This window comes from Sylvia atricapilla, chromosome Z (genome assembly GCF_009819655.1).
Source record: "Sylvia atricapilla isolate bSylAtr1 chromosome Z, bSylAtr1.pri, whole genome shotgun sequence".
In the NCBI taxonomy this organism is placed as follows: domain Eukaryota; kingdom Metazoa; phylum Chordata; class Aves; order Passeriformes; family Sylviidae; genus Sylvia; species Sylvia atricapilla.
Window position 1 is genome coordinate 82,920,705 of NC_089174.1, and position 22,333 is coordinate 82,943,037.

Sequence of the window (22,333 nt, forward strand, 5' to 3'; positions counted from 1 at the left end):
ACTACAGTCACCATTTGAATGGAACTGTGGGGACTTGGAAACTCAGCAAAGTGGATAAACTGATGCAGTTTCCTGTGCTCAGTGAATCAGGTACCACATTTACAAAGGTTAAAAAAAACCACCAGCAGCAACAAAATTCTAAGTTTTAAATTACATTAAACTGAAGTTACAGAAAATATTTTAGAGCAGTGGTTAATGCCACAGGCAAAATCTGTAAGGAAATCTTTAGTGATAAGTCCATCTTTCTAGAAGGAAACATATTAAAAGAAATGGTCAAAATAAAAGCTCTACTTTCTCTCCTCTTTTTTTTTTTAAACCTGGAGGAAAATCTGTGTCATTTTCTACCAGTCTGAGTCAAATTCTTAGGTATTAAACACTTGTCCATATGCACTTCATCTTTTTGAAACTGAATAAAGATAGGATTCACTACTAAACTTTTAAAGACAAAATTTAATAATTCATATATTTTCAATCCAAATCCCAAGAGAAAAACATAACTAAAAATCCATGCCAAGCCAAGTCTCTAATACTTTAATACTTTACCATATCAAACAACAAATGAATTACTCATTGTGAAATACACATCATGAAATCAAGATCCTTAAGTTCAAACCCATTCTGAAATATAGCATATTTAGATACGATTTTTTGAGTGAAAAAAATCAACCAAAATCTTACTTTATATTTGTGTAGTGACTGAGGCTTCATAAATATAAAAAAGACCTGACATAATTTTATTAAAGTCATGAGACTTGTGTCATGCTATAGTTTCATTTTAAATGTATAAAAGACCTTTTTTTTTAAACAGGCTTGTAGGTATCGTAACTATTTCCTCTGGCACTAACTAAAGCTACTTCCATTAAAGCAAAACATGATTTTTTCCCTATTTCTTTTGCTCTAAATTCTCTTCTTTAAAAAAAAAAAAATTAATCTGCGTTTATAAGTCAGTAATGCTCTTGGTTTTTCTCTTCAATAATTAGTATTCAAAAGAATGATTATGCATCACATGAAATTATCATCTCCATGTTTCCTATGTACTTGCAACTACCTAGTAATTAGATTATGTCCCATGATTTTGAACTTTTAAGAATAATAAAGTTCAAGAGATTTTCAAAACTTCCATCAGCATCACTACTAACTTCAGTAGAATTGCCAGATTGGGTAAGTGCAATGCTTTTCATCTCCTGGCCCAAAAGCACCAATATTTTGTTAGACTTTTGTTTAAAGCTGCATTACTGAAGAATTTAATATTTAAATTATCATTTTTCGTACAAACTAGAACTGATGTTATTGACACAGTCTAAAAACAAGTACATTCACTTTTGGTTAGAGACCACTGTCAGACTTACCTCTTTACTCACTTTTCTATATTTTTTGAAGTTTAGTGGTACTATAGTTAGATGGGGACATAGCCTTTTAGCAATAAATCCAGGCATGGCTGCACGCACACCGAATCTCCTGGCATGGTAATTTGAGGTGGACTTGAGAGAGATTAAGTAAGTTTAGTGTTCAGTAATCAAACTTTTCTTAAAGTTCAGTATTAAATAATGAAGTTCTAATCACATATCTCCATACAAAAAGACTGACAAAGCTAAAAGTTTATATGCATTTTCACTCCCCCTCCTCCTGCCTTTCGCTCTGCTAACATACTTTAAATTTTCTTTAATACACTTTTTACTGAAAAATCCAGCTTACATGGTCAAGTTTAAGAACTGCTCATTCCTTTACTACTTTTGGGTTTTCCATTCTTCGTGTAAAACAGTGTCATTTTATTTATGCTATTACTTCATAGTTTATTAGGCTTAAGACTCATGCAATTGATTTCTGCATTAGTTTAACATTCAGCCTTACCAACATACTCATTGATCCCACTGCTATAGGTTTTTCCTTCAGCTCTGGGTTGTCTCTCATTTCCACAGCTGCATAGAAGGCATCCATGTCAATGTGTACAATTGTACTGCTAAGGTTACGGCTCTGTTCCAGTTCCATCACAAGTTTATCTACCTGAACAGAACAAACCAATAAGTGGAATACTACTAACCTGGCAGAAGTTCAACAGTAAAGATGTTCCTAAAACTCAGATGCATCTTGCATATAGTTAAAGAAAAAAACTTCAATAAATCAAATCCCCCCCAAACTAGCACCAACAAAACCACCCCAACAAAGCTTTGGAGGAAACTTGCTCTCAGAGAGAATGCTGCTGCAACAATTGGTACAAAAAAACTCACCACAAAACCCAGTGGAAAAAACCACAGCTGTTGTGTTTTAGCCCCAGCTGGTAACTAAGCCCCTGCAGCCACTTGCTCACTCCTTTATGGTGGAGGAGTCAGAAGAATAGAAGTGAGAAAACTCGTGGGTTGAAACAAAGACAATTTATCACAGCAAGCAAAAGCTGTGCACAAAAGCAAATCAAAATAAGGAATTAATTCACTGCTTCCCATGGGCAGACAGGTGCTCAGCCTTTCCTGGAAAAACAGCTTGATCATATGTAGGAGCTGCAAACATACATCCTTCATTCACCTACACCCCGTTTTGTAGGCTGAGCATGATGCTACATGGTCTGGAAAATCCCTGTGGTCATTTGGGGTCAGCTGTCCTGGCTGTGTCTCCTCCCAGACCCTATCCACCCCCAGCCTCCTCATTGGCAGGGTGGTGAGAGGAGCAGAAAAGCCCTTGGCTCTGTGCAAATGTTGCTTGGCAATAGTAAAGCATCTCTTCATTACCAGCACTGCTTTCAGCAGAAAACCAAAACACTGCCCCATGCCAGCTGCTGTGAAGAAAATTCACTCTATCACAGTCAAAACCAGTAGAAAACCCCACCTACCAGACAACAAAACTCCACATAACATGACCAAAAAAGATGTATCTGATTCAGACAGAAACTCTGTAAAACCCTTGAGTATGAAGCTTTACTCAAGGTATTTAGTCTAAGAAATACAAATTATTTTTAAAAAAATGAAAATATGCTATTAAAGAATTTTCAACATTCCTAAATAAAGCTATCACACTTGAAAAAACTGGCCTTGAATGGTGAAGAGAAGACCAGCAGCTCACAGGACACATCCATCTATTTTGTTTTCCCAGAAATAAGGTCTCAAACAGCCATGTTCAATTACCACAAAATAAGCTACTGTCAATCCCTCCATAAAAGTCCTCAACTTTTGTTACAGGATCCCACACCATATAAGGCTAGATTGCTAGGAAAACGGCAATTTACTTATAAAATAGCCTATACACAAAGCGTGTTTCACTCCAAAAGTTAAAGATGTATGTCTACTAGTAGACTGTGAGCAGTACTGCTTCATCAGCTCCATGGTGTTTTCAGGCAGAGGCCAAGCAAGCAGATCCTCTATGAAGTATACTTTGATTGTTTTTAATTTGCTTGTTTTTACCAAAGTCATGCAGATCATGTGTTTGTTCGTGAAATACTGCTGACCTATGAGTGAGGTATGAGCAGTGCTGTCACAAAAAAATGTGAATGAAATATCTGACATGGGATTTTTAAGCCTACTGATTTATGATGACTATGTTGGCAGCAGCATCACACATCATTCTAGAAAAGAAAATACAGGAAACGAACCAACAGAATGTGCTATCAAAATAATGTTACCTAAACACACTGACAACTATGGCAACCTCAATCTACACAACAAAAGGTTGCTACTGCTGGTAAGAACTCCTGATAGGCATAACACAGCAAGAAATGGAATTAGCAGAAAGAAACCCAAGTTTCACTTTGCTTGCAGAGACAAGAACACACACACTCTCATAACATCAGGGTACCAATACAGAAATGTCTCTGGACTGACTATAATGCACTTAAGGCCCTGGAAAGGATGTTTAAATGCAATTTGCATGGTTCTTCTCTTTTCTATTTCCCTCAACAGAATTGCTTAATAAAAAAACCTTAAAAACCTTATACACAAGAACTGTCTTAGAGCTAAAAACACTTGAACCAAGGCAAGTGAGCTTGGAATGCTCTAATTAAATTGCTGAATAATGATTTACAAAGTCTTTTCTTTGTTTTTTCCCAAGTTCCTTTGAGGGATGAAATGCTAGACCAGAGCTTTAACTAGGCTACCCAACACAGAAGAGCACGGTATGTTCTTTGAGGCTGAGAAAACTAGTTCAGACAAATAAAAAGCACAAGGGAAAGCCACTCAAACAAACCAACAAACAAACAAAATGGAGTATTTACATTATTTCCATTATATTACTAATTCAAAAATTCATGCCACACTTTAATCATCAAAAACATCCTTATTTTAAATTCTACTTTACAGGTAATTTTCAGGTTGCTCTCAAATTCAAATTGTTTAATTAATACTATCAATTGCTGCTCTAGTAGCGTAACTTCTGTATTTCAATTTATCACACTTATAATGAACTCCTGTTTTGCTTTTTCTCCCTAAATATATTACTAACACTATACTTACTGATCAGCTAAAATACACATCTAAAGAATTAAGCAAAATTACATTAAATTAAAAGAAATGGAAAAAGATTACTCTTCAGTGAAAGCAGATGATATAAGTAATATGCCAAAAAAAACCCCACAAAAAAACCAGATCTACTCAGAGAATTCTTGGCACCTACAAAACCTCCCCTTAAAATCTGTGGAGTAATTCCTTACATGCAAGTCAGGCTGACAAGTTTTTAAAAACTGCTTTCAATTAACCTTTGTAGAATAGAGATACTTTAAAATATATATTTCTAAGCGAGATTATAAAAAACCCCCACCAAATAACTAAAAAGTACAAATTACAATTAGAAGTTTAATTTTCTTTATAGCAGCTTTTAGACAATTTGAAGAGTAACTTCTCTTTTTTTCTTATCCTACAGTAGAATATTTAGGTTTTCAAAGCAAGACAGACAAGTCAATACAAGCAAGACAATGGTAACTATTTACAGAATAAACATCCGGGATAAAGCCAACGTGGATGAAAAAACCAGCAAACATCAGTACAGCACTTTCCAAATCTGGTAGCAGATGTACACTTTTTAATGTATTACTAATTATTGCTGAATCTCGAGGAGTTCCACACATTCTAATGGCACAAACAACAGTATTGTGCAGCAGACTCAACATTTTATTTATATTGCTGTTTCCACTGTGTAACCAGGATTTTGTCCAGAAGTCTAGCAAGTGGAGACGTTTTTGTTTGGTTTTATCTTAGAGGACTTAAATCAACTGCCAGCTTAGGAAACCAAACCTGAGCCTCTCATCATCCTACAAACAGACTTCATCTGCAGATGAGAACATCCAGTGTTCATAGAGGTAGATATACATATAACTTTCTCATTCCAGAATACTTCCCACTTAAAATTTTAGGAGAACAGAAGGTTATTATTAGACTCCTATCTGACTCTTATCAGAAGGTAGTATTAAAAAGAGGAGTTTAAAACTCAATAGATAAGAACAATAGAGACAATGATAATAACAACCAACTGTATCTGTAACTGAATGGAGCTGATTAAACAATACACAACAATCATTAAGAAAACCGAACAAGACAAAGATTTGCAAAGCGAAAGGTGGGGGCCTGAGGAGAGGGATCTGGCAGGTAAAGCAACAGAAAAAGGGCAAGGTATTTAGAATATCAGATAGAAAGAGAAGACTGGCTTCAAGTCCACAAAAATCAGTGAACACTCTGGGACAATGAGTGCTTTGGAATGAGGACTGATGGCGATCTGTGGATGTGGGATGAGAAAAGAAAATGCAAGATATGATAAATTAAAAGAAAGGAGAGGAGAGAGCAAAATGGTTTTGGCTGATAATGAGGGCAACAACAATCATGAACCAGAGTTTATGTGCATACAAAGAACAGGACAGAAATACAAGGTTTCAAGATGTTTTTACAGCAGCAAAGATCTAAAATTAGCCAGCAAAAAAGTGTGTGTACTATACTCCTCGAATGACATTTCTCATGCAGTGTGACAGCAGACTTTACAGTTTGTCTATTGGAAATAAAGATGACTGCTATTTCAGCAAGCAGCATAAAGGTTTCAAACATGGAATTTGAAACTTTGGTCTCAGTAAGACACAAAGGAGAGAATTTATCTCCTTAAGTTTCTTTTTTCTTCTATAGAAAACAATGTTCATAAGAAATATTAAAAGAATATAAAATTATGTTGCAATATCAAGCAATCAATTTCTGAAAAAGACAATATGAAGATAGAAAAAGCAATACAAATTTTTGTTTCCTCAAAGTGCACTACATATTCTCTCACTACATAACTACATAATAACATTATTTATAAAATTTGTGTTATTCATGTAATTCATTCTTTAATAAAGACTACTCTCTACAAAATAAATAGCTCTCTGGTGAAGGTAGGAGGGAAACAGAAGCATTTTTTTCTGTAATTAAATTACTTATAAGCTACCTTAGTTAACTAAAAAAAAAACCCTGGATATGAGGAGTCATAACTAATCCATGTTAAAGATTCACTAAAAACAATTGTGGCATACAGGCTTACAACGAACTTTTCAAAGGTACTCAGAATGACAAACTTTTCTCAAAACAAGTTTGAAACACTGGCATCTAAAGCACAGAAGTGATTTGCAAACCTGAAATGAACAAAAAAGATGGTACACGAAAAAAAAGCTCAACCTCTAATCCCCACAATGGCACTGAAAATTAAAGGATGTGTTTAATCTTCATGTGCTTCAGCTCCCCGTCAACAAACCAAAAAAATACCACTCCAGTTTGCTGGAATATTGCCAGACTTAAGAATTCACAATATGTGGTGTACAACATAAAAAAGTCTATTAGGAAATCAGTAATTTTGTATTCAAAACTGGATTAGACAAGAGTTCAACAAATAAAGCTTGGGGCCACCCATTGAACATTGAGGACAACAGTAAATATTGAATAACTTCCTCCTCAGTGAACACAGTCCACTATGTGCACTGAATAAAACAGGAATCCTGTCAAGGAAAACTAGCAAGCAACCATTTAAAGACTGAAACACAGACAAATGAAAATGGAAAGGAATTCAGCTCCTACAAACAAATGTAATTCTGCTGTGCCTAATAATGTTTGGTGTGCAACTTTTCTTTCAGTGTTTCATACACTGTAATACTTTGGAGACTATTATCTACCACTACCATTTGAAAAGAGAAATAGCCTCTTTACCTGTCTAGTTCAGGACACTTGCATTTCTTGTGACTGCTTGCCATGATGATTTTTCATTAATTAGCTTAAAAAAACACATCAATTATACCCAGAATTATTGACAATTCTCATGTTTCTCATTCCATCACAGGCCACTGAACACAAATATAAGTAAATTCTAAACCTCACAGTGACATGATACTTATTACCAAAGTATTTAACAAACCTTTACATAAATCATAACATCACTTGAAACTCATTAGACTTGGGAAAACAGGATTTTTTTTTTATTTTACTCATTTAGAGAACACTTCAAAGTAATTTTACAAATTATGCTTCTAGCAAGTTTATATTAAGATAACACCATCAAAATATTGTGCATTCTTCCTTGAATGTCTAACACCAAATGGTAGTTTAACACTGTGCCTGTCAGCAGAGTTTAATGCAACAAACCAGAACACACCATTTGTTTATGATCAAACATTTACCCCAAAAAGTCTTTAGAGGATTAGTACCTGCAGCTGAGCTTTCAAGAGCTGTTGTGCTGTAATTTTCTCTTTCAGCTGCATCATTTTTTCAATTCGTTGGTTAACTTGTTGATCTTTCTTAAGTTCATTTTCATAAAATTTAGAACCCTAAAAGAAAAAAAAAGTCACAAAACCACTGTGATTTTCTTTTTTTCATTACCTTGTCTTTAAGTAACCACACTTGATCTTTAAATACTGAAAACATAAGACAGAAAGATGGTTTCTAATGCATGCTTTGGATTTTCGTATAAAAATACACAAAAAAGACTGGTGGCTCTTTACATCTCTGTCTTCAAATGACACACGTATTTCTCCTACACAAAGGAGTTTAAGGAGTTATTTAGAGAACTTTGTATGTTTATTTAGCCTAACACTTGACAATAAAAATTTTAAAAGAGTAGATAGAAGTCAAACTATTCTTCACAATGCCTCCAAGGTACGGAGAACAAAACTCTAATAAATATATATGTAAGCATTTTTTTCAGACTTCCATATAGCTAAATATATATGGAAATATATAATGACATTGCATAAGACATACTCAATTGTAATGTTGAGTATTTTGTTGGCCATTTAATCTTGAAGGACACCGCAGAATCAGAAGCTATTTGGAAGAGGATTATGAAAACCAAATGGGTATAAAACAGCCTGTTGCTCTCAAGCATGTAATTGCTCCTTCAAAAAAAGGCATGAATATAAGGAGATGTAATAAAAAGACAATAATCATGTAGAGAATGTATAATGTGGCTTTCTCTCCTCTGACTCATAAAAAAGAAAGGAGGGCATACAAAGAAGTAGAAAAGGTAAAAATTCAAAACTGGGAAATAAAATACTTTTCTTGCAACTTGTCTTAGCTTACAAGTGAAATTACATTTGCAAGAAAATGTTTTTGTTCAACTACTTCGTAAAATCTGCAAAAATTAACACATCTTTATGTCAAAGTGTCTGACTACCAAACTGTCACTGATACCAAGAATTCAGCTATAGTCAAGTCAGATTCAGACATTGATATAAAAGCAAAAATATCCATTTTTATGACAATTATAGAAAAGATGATGGCAGGGCTGTAATACATCATGTTTCATTAGAAGAAATATCTAATTAGAAAAAATTAGGGTGTGCTTTGTTGAATATCAGATAATGCCTTTTATCTCTTCTCCACTATGCCATCAAATACGACCAGCTGAGACTCACTGAAAGAAATGAGTACCAAAATGTAGGTGTGGAAAGCAACTCAATACTTGAGATTATCAGTAAGTTTTTAATTTTTTTTTTATCTCTTGCAGTATTTCATAGTTGAAATGCCATAAACCTTCTCACAATACAGCTGTGGGTAGTGTTTGTAGGTGTCATTTCAAAGATTATAGAAAAGCTTAAGGAAAAGAATCAATGCTTCTTTTCAGATTTCTTGGTGTGTACCTGGCAACTATAAACTTGCACTTTTTTGCACTTTGCAATTCTAAACTTGCACTTTTTTGACAGAAATACATTCTAGCAGTTAGATGCCTATATGTCAGTTTTGAAAGTCTATTTTACAGTTCATTCTATTTCATATCAGGAAATGAAACAGTAATTGCTATAATGAAATAATTTATGTAACTATCATTATCTGGGATACGTCTGAAAAAGCAGTTTCCAAGAAAGAGTGAACACAGTATGTAGAAGAAACAACTTATCAATACCAAGCTTGATAGCATATAAAGTATCATCAATGTGAAAATGCAAACAGAAAAAAGGAAAAAACTTGCTACATTGGAACTCTTTCAGCATGTTTTCTCTCTCTCCTCTCTCTCTCTGCCCCACCCCTGCAGATCACCACAGAACAAAAGTAGTCAACACAGAATGCAGGAGGACAACATCAAAGCACATGATCTCAGGCCATGGTGACACCAAATAAAATACGCACTTGTGCAAACCCTGAGCTTTTCAGATAAAGTGTTATCACTATATTGTCCTTTCAGAACTCTCCAACAACTAGTATGACATATATTTCAGTGGTTTGCCGAGTTGTGAAGGTCTCTGTGGATATTTAGTATAAAGCTGCACACTACTGCCCACCTCTCTTGAATACTGAGAACACAGTCACAAAGGCAGTAAAAACTTGATTATAAAAAAACTTGATTATCAAATGAATCCATTACAGGAAAATGACCAAAAGAAGTAAATCTGCTTGACTGATTGATGATGGGGTGGAAAAAAGGAATGGAAAGGGGTAGAAAAGGAGCAAGCTGCAGCCTTCACAATTACCCCTAGAAAATGCTGTAGTATTTATGCACTGCTTTGGACAAAAAGAGAGCACTTAAGGATACACTCAGTTGTCCTCCTCCACGTCCTTGTGCATGAATCCAACAACACTCTAAAGTAAACTAAACTATGGCTCCTCCCCTTCTTCCCCACACATAAACTTCTTCTAAGAAGATGCCATCCATACACACATGTGAAGGACAAATTTTGGGGAAGGGAGGAAAAAGGCCTTATGATACTGGACCACAAATAAAGCATCAGGAAAAAAGTAATCAAACCCACCTTGGTAGCTTCCATGATGATTTTGTTGATTTTCTCCTTATCCAAACCCTGCATTCCAGCTTTGTTATCATTAAGGCCCATTCTAAGTAGAAATCCATCATTGCAAGAGCTGTTAGTAACTTTTTTCACGTCGTCCATTGTACTTCTTGAAAACACGTACCTGTTTTATGATTTAATATCTGAAAAAAAAAAGTAATCAAATATTCATGTTTCAACTGAACAGCAACAACAATTAGATTTTGAAATTGATTTGCTTTATTTTATAATAATTATAAGTTTAATAATAAGTTTAATGAGTATAATAAATATAACTTTAACAATAAGTTTAATAAACTTACTATAAGTTTAATAAGTATTTTATACCTATTCAGAAAACAACATACTTATCACAAATATGAAAACTTGTATTCCTGCAGAGTGGCTGACCTGCCACACACACCACATCAAAATACCTGTAACTCTATCACTGTTTGGAGACAGAAAGACTCTATTTTGTTATTAAATTAAAACCATTTTCCTTTAAAATATTATTTCCCTTACAGAAATAACTGAGCACAAACCAAGCTCAGGTAAAGGCTAGTACCTTACATATGAACATGACACTTGTGCCTGTACATTATCCTGCCTTAAAGATAAAATACTGGTAACTATTACATTAGAAGAAAAACTAATGCAATATTTTTAAATTGAAGAAAATCACTGCTCATTTGGTCATCATTCCTGCTTGAGACATGCTGTAGAATCCTTTCCAGTAATTTCTAGCTCAAATTCTAAACCTTTGTGTCAAAACACATATTTTAAAAACAGATGGCTTCAATTAAAAGTCTTGAATAAAGCCCTAATTCAGGGTAAAATTCATGTACTTTTATTTTTCCTTGCCATTAATATGTTGAGCCATGGTATCCAACTAGTGGAACTTACTAAGCCCTTACTACTCAACTACAGCCATCAGTAATTTCTTAAACATACGAATACTTCTGATATGTGCACTTCTGACATCTTCCCTTCTTTTTTATTGAAGGAAAATTGCTGAATTCTCAACAGACTCTAATTATATGGTAAACTGTGTAGTTATGAAATTGATCTCAGAAAAAGAAAGCAAGCAAATTTCACCTTCTGTAGCATGAAACAATGGTCTTATTTTTGCCAGAATCAAACAAGCAGAACCACAGAAGAGTTTGAGTTGGAAGGGACCTTTTAAAGGTCACAAAGTCCAACTCCCTGCAATGAGCAGGGACATCTTCAACTACATCAGCTTCTTCAGAGCCCTGCCCAACTTGCCATCAGATGGTTCCAGCAATGGGGCATCCACCACTTCTCTGGGCAACCTGTCCCCGTGTTTCACCACCCCCACTGTAAAAAAAATCTCATCATACCAATCCTCCTCAGTTTAAAACCATTACCCCTTGTCATATTGTAACAGACCCTGCTAAAAAGTCCAAGTGCGATAATGACATAAATTACTTAACATTCATTTATTACTAAAAAAACATACAGAAAGAATTTCTTCCTAACCCAAGTCACTGACTCACAACCCACTCCACTTTTACTGTCACGCAGAATGGACAGTCACTCCTCAACTTTACACTGCTCCCTGTGACAGGAACCCTTCTTATTTTGAGAAGCCCCACCCTTTTAGGCAAACACACCAGCTTTCTCAAATCTAAGAGTGTGTCATTTTCCTTTAAATGTCACTTTCCCATGCCAGGACTTAAGTGGGGCTCACTAACAACCAAACACGAGAAGGTCATTACATATTTTTATATTTAGAGGTGATTTTTTGTCAATAAAGAACCACAAGTAACTTTTAAAAATTACTGATGACAATGATCATATTTTCCTGAAGTTCTTCTACTGAAACATACTAGCCAACTGAAGTCAAGATACCAAAGAGAGCCATGTCTACCAAAGAAGTTGCACCAAAAATATCCAAATTTTAATCATATGCAATTAATTCATATTATTAGTTATGGTGTCTGCTGAAAAATGCAAGATCAGTTACATAATGCTATGTTTATATACAGTGAATTGTATTAAACAGTTGATGTAGAGATCAGAATTCTTCTTTTAATCCTTTAATAGCACTTGAGCTTGTGGGAATAGGAGTGGCTTCATAACTCTCATGTGTATTTATCCAATAAGAGACTACAATGCTGAACATGTTCATAAATTTTTCAGGTACAGTAGGACAATCTCTTACAGTTAACATATACATTGACCAGAACAGGTTTGCAAGACTTCAATAAAAGGAAAAAGCACTTCATCTCAACAACATTCTAAATTTCATCTCATGCTCATGAGCACTCCTGCACCAATTATCTCTCAGTAATTCTCTTGTTACTGGAAATCTCTGGTAAGTAACAGGCAACATTTCCAAGGAATATTTTCATTAAAGTAAATATATCCACTATTCTCTCTGGTTCTTTCATCACTCATTGCCTTCAAGAAACAGGAATGAACACAAGATTGTTTCTATTTTCCATTCTAGTATTTTCAAAATGTTTTCAGCTGTTCCTTATTCTTGAAAGTGTCTTTCTCCCTAGTATGCACAAATCTCTCCCCTTCCTCATTCAGAACACTCTTAAAGGCTCAGTTTATAGCAGAGACTTTAAAAAGTAATTTATGTTAGTCAAAAGAAAGTCTTCTCTATCATTGTTATGTATCTAATAATAAAAAATACCACAATAATCACTGTGATGGAAAAAAAAAATAAATGTCTTTATAAAGTCTCATAAATGATGATCAGTAGGTGTATTTTATCTTTTGAACTTATTGTGTGGAACAAAAATATATTGCTAGTCCCAGATGAGAAAAGATATAAATATCAAATAATACCTTAGCAGAAATTAAGAAGAAAATTTTTATCTGAAGACATGACATTAGTTCTCTACCAGAGCTTACAGATGTACAGAAGGGAAAACATGAATTACAGATATAGCTGTGATAAAATTTCCAGCTGCTTAATACAAAGAGAACCTGAACATGATCTTGGTTTCAAATGAACAGCCCTGAAAAAAATCCATCAAATATTTAACATATTGAAATTGAAATTAATCACAATAGCTACAATAAGATAACTGATATAGTCAGATAAAACCAGTGCTCATTTGCAATAGGTAAGTGAAAATGAAAATATTTAAACATAACAGAGAAGCAGCAGAGTTTTAAACTGTGCCAAATATGAGCAAAATGCCAATGTAGAAACATAGTAACTTTTTCAATTAGCCTAGAGAAAACACTGAACTGGTGATAACATACATTTTGCTAAAATTTTTTTGAAAAAGTGGGTAAGGGACTACAGTCTAATGAAACTGTCTACACAGAGTGACGTACTTGCGGCACGCTGTTACCTCAAGAAGCTGTCGTAAGACCAATCTGCCTCCTCTAGTACAAAACATGACATCTCTCTCAGTGTCATACCGAGCAAGCACGGCGTGAAACCAGAGGAGTCTGTAAAGGCAGGCTACAATAATATACTACCCCATTATTCCTGTGATGGGGAACAAGGGGAAACAGGGAAATCATATGTTAGTGGAAGTAGATAACTTTCTAATTCCTAAGGAAGGAATTCTAGAGGTAAAGATTTTGGCAGTCAATGTCAACAGTTATTGTAAAGCAAACCAACAAACAAAAATGTTCAGAAGAACCACAAAATACCATTACTGTGTAGAAAGTTTTACAAGTTAGCTGGGATGCCTATAAGTAGAAAAAGATCACTAATTAAACCATAATCAACCTCTTCCAGAATTAAGTACAGAAACTAAACTGAACTAGTAAGACGGGGTTTATATAGTGTTTGAAAGTGTCAAGAGATTGAAACAGCAATAACATTAGAGCAATAATTTAATTTCAAGTGCCTCTACATTCATTCAAATTTAGCATTTTTTTAACAGCTGACTGAACCAACCTAAGGGAAATACTTGTATTTCATCCTGTGCCACTCTTCCAACTTGTCTTCATTAAAAATCCTCCAATTCCAGCAACAGAAACTCTGCACACTGTGTGAAAAGTTAAATGCCTTTATATTACAGTTCCCATGTAATAAAATAATATAAAAGATACAAAATATTTCTAAGAATATTCAGTTCAGTGGGCGTGGTGTTATTATGTACACTTATTAACATTTGCAACTTATGTTAACAGTTTGTCTTCTGCTGACCATGTTTACAACGTGGGAAGAACCATTAAGACTGGAAAATGTCACCAGCATGAAAAAGCTTGGAAAACAATTTACTTGCATACTGAGTTATTATTTAATGGATGTAAATTGTGTACCTCTACTGATAAATAAAACAAATTCTGATATCTTTGCTATCCCAGATGCTCATATAATGTGAGGTGCTAAGAAGTTACTGAGAGACATAGTAAGTTTACTTATCCCAGAGCTCAAAACCTGAACAAAGGAATCAAAACATATAGTACAGACATAAAGGATTGTCTTTTATGCCCTTATTGTCCTAGTAAGTCTTCATGGTACGTAAAAGAAATTTAAATAAATGTTGCAAACAGCAAAACAAATATTAGAGACACTTTCCTAAATGATCTTTCAATTATTAGCTTCAGGATGGCTAAAAAAAGGACCTAATTAAATATTTTTCTTAATTTCAACTCATAAAACTCCAGTAATATTGCATCAAAATCTGATACATCACTTACTGTAGCAAGAGCCCAAAATAAACTTCCTATTTTCTCTCAATTAAAATATTTCAGAGATTCCTTTATTTAAACTCTTCCATTGTTACTTTAGCAAGAACAAAGCAAAATTTTAACACCTAACTCAATTTATAGATGTAGAGAATGGATAAAGCAATAGCTTCTCAAATCCTGTCGTTACCTAGGCTACATCTGAAGAAAATCAAAATCACCCATCGTTTCAATGACAAGGTCAAGGTGTTAATAGTTCTGTAAAAGCACTGAAAGCACAACAAACATGTAAAAAGTTAGGGCTTCATCCAGTTTTGACCACAAAGAATCATTCCACAGGGTTTTGGCTAAAATCAAGTGTGGTATAGCACAGATCTCCAAGTACAAATGTTACACTCCACTAAAGTTAGGATTATACCAAAAATACCAGAGAGAAGAAAAAGACGGAAAAAAACCTTCAAGTATCCCATGTCTTTTATTTTTCTTACAATAACTTAAAAAATTACCCACTATCAAAATCTGCTGAAGTTTAGAGCACTCACTGCAAGCAGGAGTGGAAAAATTTCTTCCTTAAAACCATTAGGATAATCACATTCATGTGAGAAGATCCTCAAAAGCCAAATATGAAATAATCCAGCTTTGTCATATCTTCAGTAAAAAGGCAATTCTGTAGTTTAAGACTCAAAAAACCCAATTTCATTTACATCAAAATCTTTGCTGAGCCATCAAAAACTTTGTTCATCATAATCATAACTGTGCCAACCAAAAACCTCATAAACCAAAGCAAGCAACACAAATAAAAGAAACAAGCTGGTTAAGTATGTTTTCCTAGTGAGAATGCTACCAAGGAAAAAGCTGTTGCTAAGACGCTTTCTTTGCAGTAACTTTTTTTGTATTGACATGGAATTCAGCCACGTCAACAGGCTCAGCCACTGTAAACAGGATTCTGTATCAAACCCCTGAAGCTAATGGGTGGTTACTGTTCTACATCTCAAACAGGACTCCCACATTCACCTATTTGCAAAACCTTTCGGTTTGTGTAAATGTAGAAGAAACTATGAAGAAAATTATACACACACTGAATAAAAGTGTAAGAAATCAAGTCTTTAAAAACGAACAGACAAACCAACTACGAAGTGCAATAAATTAAAATAACCAACCAACTACAAACAGTAACTTCAAACAATAAAGTGAAACAAACCAACCAACCAATCTAAGGAAAATTGTTTTGACAAGGGATGTGGAAAACTCTTACACTCTGCTATAAATGAATGGGGATAATCTGTAAGAAAAATGAAATTCACTTGTATCAAAGACTATACTTCACAAGTAAGCTTGAATTATTTCTCTACTTCATTACTTTTTGCCAGGCACTGACCATTACCTGAGAAGTGATACACAGAACAAAAAAGCCATGCAGAACTGATCCAAGAGTAACTCTCATTCCAAACCTTTTCAATGTCTCCTTTGCACCGGAAATAATTACAGCTGGAAGCCACCTCAAAACAAAGTTTCTGGGTAGTGAAACAATACCATATGTAATAAATAAGAAAGACTACATGAGATCTTCCCAGTAAGGCCAAAACTCATATAAATAAGCAATTTTAATGTACAACATTTGGGTTTTACTCCAATTGCTAATTTAGATTGAATTTGTAGCCATATAGCTACACTTCTTAGTCCACTCCAGCCAGAGAAGTATCTTCATCCACGCTGGGCATGCAACACATGTAACTAAAATCCATCTAACCCATGTTGGTAAAGAAAATCATGTACCCTTAGTTAGTCCCTTTGAACAACAGGTTTCCCATAAATGCATTGCTTTATTTCCTGAACTTCTAAGATAATAATAAACATAAATTCAACAAACTAGGAAAATTCAACCCCGCTAGAGTATTCTCAACATTTCTGCTATTTCAAAGGTCACACTTCAAACTCCAGCAATGATTTCATATTACATGATTTATCCATTACTTGGATAAGGATGTTACTCCTAAACAGTAACATTGTATTAATCCTAAACATCCTGAGTTGGAAGGGACCCACAGTGAACACTTAAGTCCAGCTCCTGGCCTTGCACAGGACAAGCCAAATCACACTATGTGCCTGAGAGAATATATATGCATATAAACCATGAATATTGCATACTTTCAGAAAAGAAGTGCACCTGTCCTCTGTAAGCATTCATTTGGCAAGGAAATATTCTGTCTGACTGGATCAAATTTAGCAAACTCTTAACTCTCATTTCCTGTGAAAACATGCTCCTCTAATAATGATTTAAGTGTCAGTTGCTCTGAAGTCTCTTTCTCAGCAGGCAAATAATCACCAAAGACATCTTCAAGGAAGCACATTACACAGTCCCTCTATATATATGGTTGATTTTTCCTAGCCACATGGGGGTTGATTTTTACAAGTGATTTGGTTTCTGAATAACCCTGAGAAGACGTCTTGCCTGTCAGTTCTAATCCTGTAGTGATTTACAAGAAAAGAACTGGCAGAGAGAAGTGCACAACAGTGTTGTCAGCATTTAATACGCATACATTTAACATACATGGTGTTAACCACAAAGATCCCCAGATGGTGTGTCCAAACTACTGTTCCACTATTCTCTCTCTCAAAATATAACACAAACATGTTCATTAGAAAAAGGAATCTTCCAATAAAGATGTAGTGTCTTTACAAATGTAATAAGCCAGAGCACGTGATAAATTAATACTGAACAGAAAATTGGGCCAGAACTCACGGAAGTGAAAATTCAAAATGTCAAGCTGATACATATGAAATGAGACTATTTTTAAAGTAGCATCTGACTCAGCATTTTACAAAAACAGAGATTCTATACAAGCACCTGGAATTAGCCCTGAAAAAACAAGGTCCTAGAATTACATCTTCTGTACACTCACTGACTTTAAGATGTAACAAATTACAGACAATTCCATCCCTTTAAACATGAAATAATTCACACTGAAAGTACAGAGACTGCTTCTGACAATGTCCATAAATAAACATCAAAATATTTTATGCCATTCACCAAACTGTCTGAATAATTTTTGCTTATGTTAAGAGTAACACAGGTAAAACAAGTGGAATACTCATCCCCTATCAATTTTCTGTAGGCAAGAGACAATGCAATTCTTTGCTGAATTCTACTTTCAGTTTCTCTATCAAAAAATCCTCAAGTCCTTAGAACATTTAAGTTTATTCAAAGGGCAGAGAACCATGGTATCCTCTTCTGCCTCTGTTCAGTATTTTAAAGGACTTTTTTAACTCCAAGATTTATTCCACATCTTTAACTAAGTTTTCCTTGCACTTCTAGGTTACTGCAAACAAAGGGTTTAGGCAGTTTAATCTATAAAGAAAATGATGAAGGAACTGAACAGTCATCAGTAAAAATTACACTAGAGGTAGTATAGTTATCTGCAGCCTGGCTTCTACACACATGTTTAGTGCCAACAGATTCATATATTATTTGTTTGGTTGGGTTTTTTTACTTAGAAATAAAAGTCTAATATGGTGATTTGGAGAGAGAGAATTTTTTATTCTAATTGTTTTAGAATAAAGCACCTGAATCATTAGTATTTCTGAGCCTAGGGAATATGCTGTGGCATAACAAAGCTCCTTTAAGGAACCTCCTAAGAAAAACAGTCTTAAATTTCAGAACAAACATAATGGTAAGCATGAACACACTAGAAAGTGATGGAGATTCTGTTTTAAAAACATAAAATGAACATCCTAAAATAGAAGGTACGTCAGTGGAAAAAGGATATACAAAAAGGGAGAAGAAAAAAATAAAAGTATTTATAAAGTTACCCACTTTACAGGGCTTATTATGACTGACATCCCAGGAAATAAAACCCAACACTCCCCATTTCTGTACTACAAGTAGTAAAGTAGTACAGTATATCAGCAATACAGAACGTTATCTATTCCACTGTTTTTAAAAAGTTGATGACTATTTCCACTTAAAACAGTAATTTTCAAACTCCTTGCAACCCCTAAGACACTAGAAGGGGCACAGGCTGATGATAGAGGCCCCTGCTATGAAAAAACAAGCACAGCAACGAAGCACAAAATAAAGGTTCAGCAGAAAATGTACAGAAGGAGCTAGAAATGAGTGAGAGTGTATCTGGGTATCAGTATGCTTTTCTACATTTCCTATGCTTCAGTTTGCATCCTAGATTGGTCTTGGCACAGGGAAACCTGACTCTTTTTGAACCATACATAACTGGAAGGCTGCACAGATCACACCTGCTAAATGACAATTGTTAATGTAGGTGCCCTCCAAGGGATCAAACTACTGTACTCTGAAAAAAACCCACCTCTCAAAACGTGTGTAAGAAGAACTTCAAGTCCTCAGCACCAAATCTCTGCTTTACAAATCTACTCCCACTGCACCCTATGTTTGCTGGTAAAGGTACGGCCTTACCTCATTAAGAGTAACAGACAGTATAATGTGTTTTTAAAAAACAGTCAGAACATTGGAAAGAAGGGGTGATTTACATAAGTTACTCACAATTGCAATACAGCTTTTGGAAGAATATAAGCTGGTGACACTACGTTGAAAAACAAAGATACATGAGGAGCATGTGGCAGATGTAAACAAAAATCTATTACCTAGCATAGCCAACTATATGAAATTATATTATTGTTTCATTATATGAAAAGCTGAAAAAGTAAATCTTTTAGCATTCAACATTTTTCATATGAAGTTTGTAAAATGCTAGCCACAATTAATAAATACAACAAATACTCTCTCTATAAAGTACGGATATGTTTGTTGAACAGCCTGAAGAAATCACATTTTTAGTTTATAACACTTGATTGGCTCAGTGTTCTGGAGGGGGAAATGAAAAAGCAAGCTTCCTCTGTAACTAGGTGAATAGTCTCAGATCAAAAGCGTGACAGGGAATGTCTGTGTACATGCCACTGTCACAAGGACTTGCTCAGACATGTCTCTTCAGCTTAAACTCCTCCTGAAAATAAGTTAATTCAGAATTTAACCGGAAAAACTCAACTGGCTTTACAGTTGACGCCAACTAACTTCAACAGCACATTGCAGAGAATATAAATTATTCTCATACATATCAATACTTGCCAAGTTTGCTTGACAAACACAATGCTAAGGAGAAAAAAATGCACTTCATCTCTTCTCAAACACGTAGTGAATCAAAGAACATTAGTTTTTGGCAACTTTTTATATATTAGTAAATTGTCTAAGGTAGCACCCACAGGATACTTCTGTAAAAGTTTTTTTTCCTGCACATTGCAGTGATCACACAAATATTACGATGTCTATGACTATTTTTTATTTATAATAGTTTAGGGGCGTCTGAATTCTCAGTTCTGCATTCAGTGTAAATATCTTTATATCTGAGACTTTGAGAAGGTATGAATATTATTTAACTTTAAACTGCTCTATATAGAGTATATAAGTAGATGTGTCAATGCTCTTTCAAACAAACAAACTAACAAACAAAAACCCTCGATGGAAACTTTCAAACAGCCTAACAGAAAAACCACACAATGATTTGTCCTAAGAAAGAAGTCAGAGAAAAGAGAATTGTGCAGCATTGCTTTTGCAACAATAGCAGAAGTGTATCTTCTCAACCCGAAATTTCCTCTACCAACATTCTTGAACACACTTTTTCCCCGCCCAAGAAATAAGGAGAAAGGAGATGAACTAGTATAAACCTTAAGTCTTTCCCAAACCACTATATCCGCTGTTCACAAATCGTGAAGTGACAGGTGCAAGAGTGGGGGGAGTTTTTTTGTGTTTTCGGGGTGGGGTTGTTTTTTGTTTGGTTTTTTTTTTATTCTAGGAAAATATCTCTACCCATAAACATCAACGAAGGCACGTATTTCAGACTAAATCTGAAGGAAAAAAAATATTACCGTTTCGTTCCCTAGGCTACGAAAGCAGTGTAATGAATGGAAGACAGGAGCCCCGCAGTACCTGGCAGCCGAGCGCCGACCCATCATTCCCATTCCACCTCTGGGCACGGCCGGGGAAGCAGAACACGGATGGCTCCCGATGGATCGCCCTCCCCTGTCCTCTCACCCACAGACGGAAGCATCTCCCGCCCCTTCCCGCCGCCTCCACCATCTTTGATTAGGGAAAAGTTTGGCGCTCACCCCCCTCAACATTCCCCCCCATTCTTCCCTCGAGTCCCGCCGGTTTGCTGGGAGGAAGAGAGGCTACATCTCCTCCCCCACTGAAAGCAAGCGGAGCCGGAGAGACGCTACGCCTCGCTAAAGATAAAGCAAATACCTCTGCACAAAAGACAGAGCAAACATCGCCCCGGGCAGTACCGTCGCCCTTGGTAGCGCAGTTCCCCTCACCTGGGGGCACTGAGGCGAGACCCACCGGCGCCGCCGCCGCCACAGGAACGACGAAACTAAGATGGCGGTCGTGCACCGCCGGAGTGAGACTACAACTCCCAGCATGACCGATGGGCAATGGCGCCAGGACTCGCCGTCGCGCGGGGCAGGACTACAACTCCCGTCGGGCACCGCGGCGGGGCGGGGTGTTCGTGGATGGCGGAACAGCCCGCCCGCCTAACATAAGATGGCGGCGGCGGGAGCGCGCTGAGCGGGTGCCCGGCAGGCGGACGCGCGCTCGCCCCGCCTCCCCTCGCTGTCCCGGTGTTGTGGCTCTGGCCGCGGGCGGGGTCTGCGGGGCCGCGGCGACGGGAGCCCGAGGCTGCGAGCCTGGTCGCCGGCCGGTCGCTGGCAGCGGCGGGCGGCGCTCGGTGGCGGCTCCCGCTCGAGTAGAGCCCGGCGCTCCGGTCCCGTCGGCAGAAGAAGGCTGCTGTGGGCGGGGGCCGCTCCGGCTGTTTCCCAGCTCGGCGGTGACTGCGGCTTCGGTCTCCATGTCGGACAACCAGAGCTGGAATTCCTCCGGCTCCGAGGAGGACCCCGAGACCGAGCTCGGGCTGCCTGTTGAGCTCTGCGGGGTGCTCAGCAAGGTGAGCCGCCCTTAGCCCGTCCCTGCGCCCTGCCGCCCCCGCCCTCCCCGCTGTCAGCGCCGGGGGCTCGGGCCGAGGGGCCCGCTGGCGGGGGGGCCGGGCGGCGCTGGCACGGCCGGGGCACCGCCACCTGACGGCGGAGCCGCTGCCAGGCGGAGCCGCGGTGGCGCCGGGCGCCCCCTCCCTCAGCCCCGCTTCCCCCGCGGCCGGGGGCAGCCTTTCCTCCGGCACAGCCGCCGTGCCCGCCGCCCCCCGAGCCCGCCGGCCGCTCGCCGGGAGGGCGTCACCCCCCGCGCCCCGGGCTCCGGCCGGAGCGGCGCCGGGCCCGCGTGTCCCGCCGCTGCCCCGGAGCTCCCGCAGGCACCTCCGTGTCTTCCCTCCGGAGCAGGCACGGCATGGAGTATCAAAACAGGGCAATGAAATACTCCTGCGGCGAGAGATAACGGGAGGAGCGGAAAAGGAAAATGGCTATATGGCTTGTTTCCCTCTTTAAAAATAACCGTAGTTATTTTCTGTTTTGTCGCTGAAAATTGGGTGACTTCCGAGCATGTGT

General features: G+C 37.2%; 2 protein-coding genes across 10 annotated transcripts in view; one reads left to right on the forward strand and one right to left on the reverse strand.

Annotated features, from left to right (window-relative positions):
- Positions 1-21,257, reverse strand: part of POLK (DNA polymerase kappa) — a 36,139-nt gene extending 14,882 nt beyond the window's left edge. The window contains exons 1-5 of one of the 7 annotated variants that reach the window (XM_066338527.1): positions 21,155-21,257; positions 10,172-10,350; positions 7,634-7,753; positions 1,852-2,004; positions 1,350-1,481 (exon numbers count right to left, since the gene is read on the reverse strand). In XM_066338527.1, the coding sequence (XP_066194624.1) occupies positions 1,350-1,481; positions 1,852-2,004; positions 7,634-7,753; positions 10,172-10,309 (543 nt within the window). In that variant the 5' untranslated portion in view covers positions 10,310-10,350; positions 21,155-21,257. Of the gene's footprint in view, positions 1-1,349; positions 1,482-1,851; positions 2,005-7,633; positions 7,756-10,171; positions 10,351-13,006; positions 13,184-15,005; positions 15,288-20,506; positions 20,594-21,083 lie in introns of those variants that run through there. The other 6 variants (XM_066338528.1, XM_066338525.1, XM_066338530.1 and 3 more) reach the window with 6 other exon arrangements.
- Positions 21,258-21,327: 70 nt separating this feature from the next.
- Positions 21,328-22,333, forward strand: part of CERT1 (ceramide transporter 1) — an 85,925-nt gene continuing 84,919 nt past the window's right edge. The window contains exon 1 of one of the 3 annotated variants that reach the window (XM_066338535.1): positions 21,328-21,780. In XM_066338535.1, the coding sequence (XP_066194632.1) occupies positions 21,685-21,780 (96 nt within the window). In that variant the 5' untranslated portion in view covers positions 21,328-21,684. The remainder of the gene's footprint in view (positions 21,781-22,333) is intronic. The other 2 variants (XM_066338533.1, XM_066338534.1) reach the window with 2 other exon arrangements.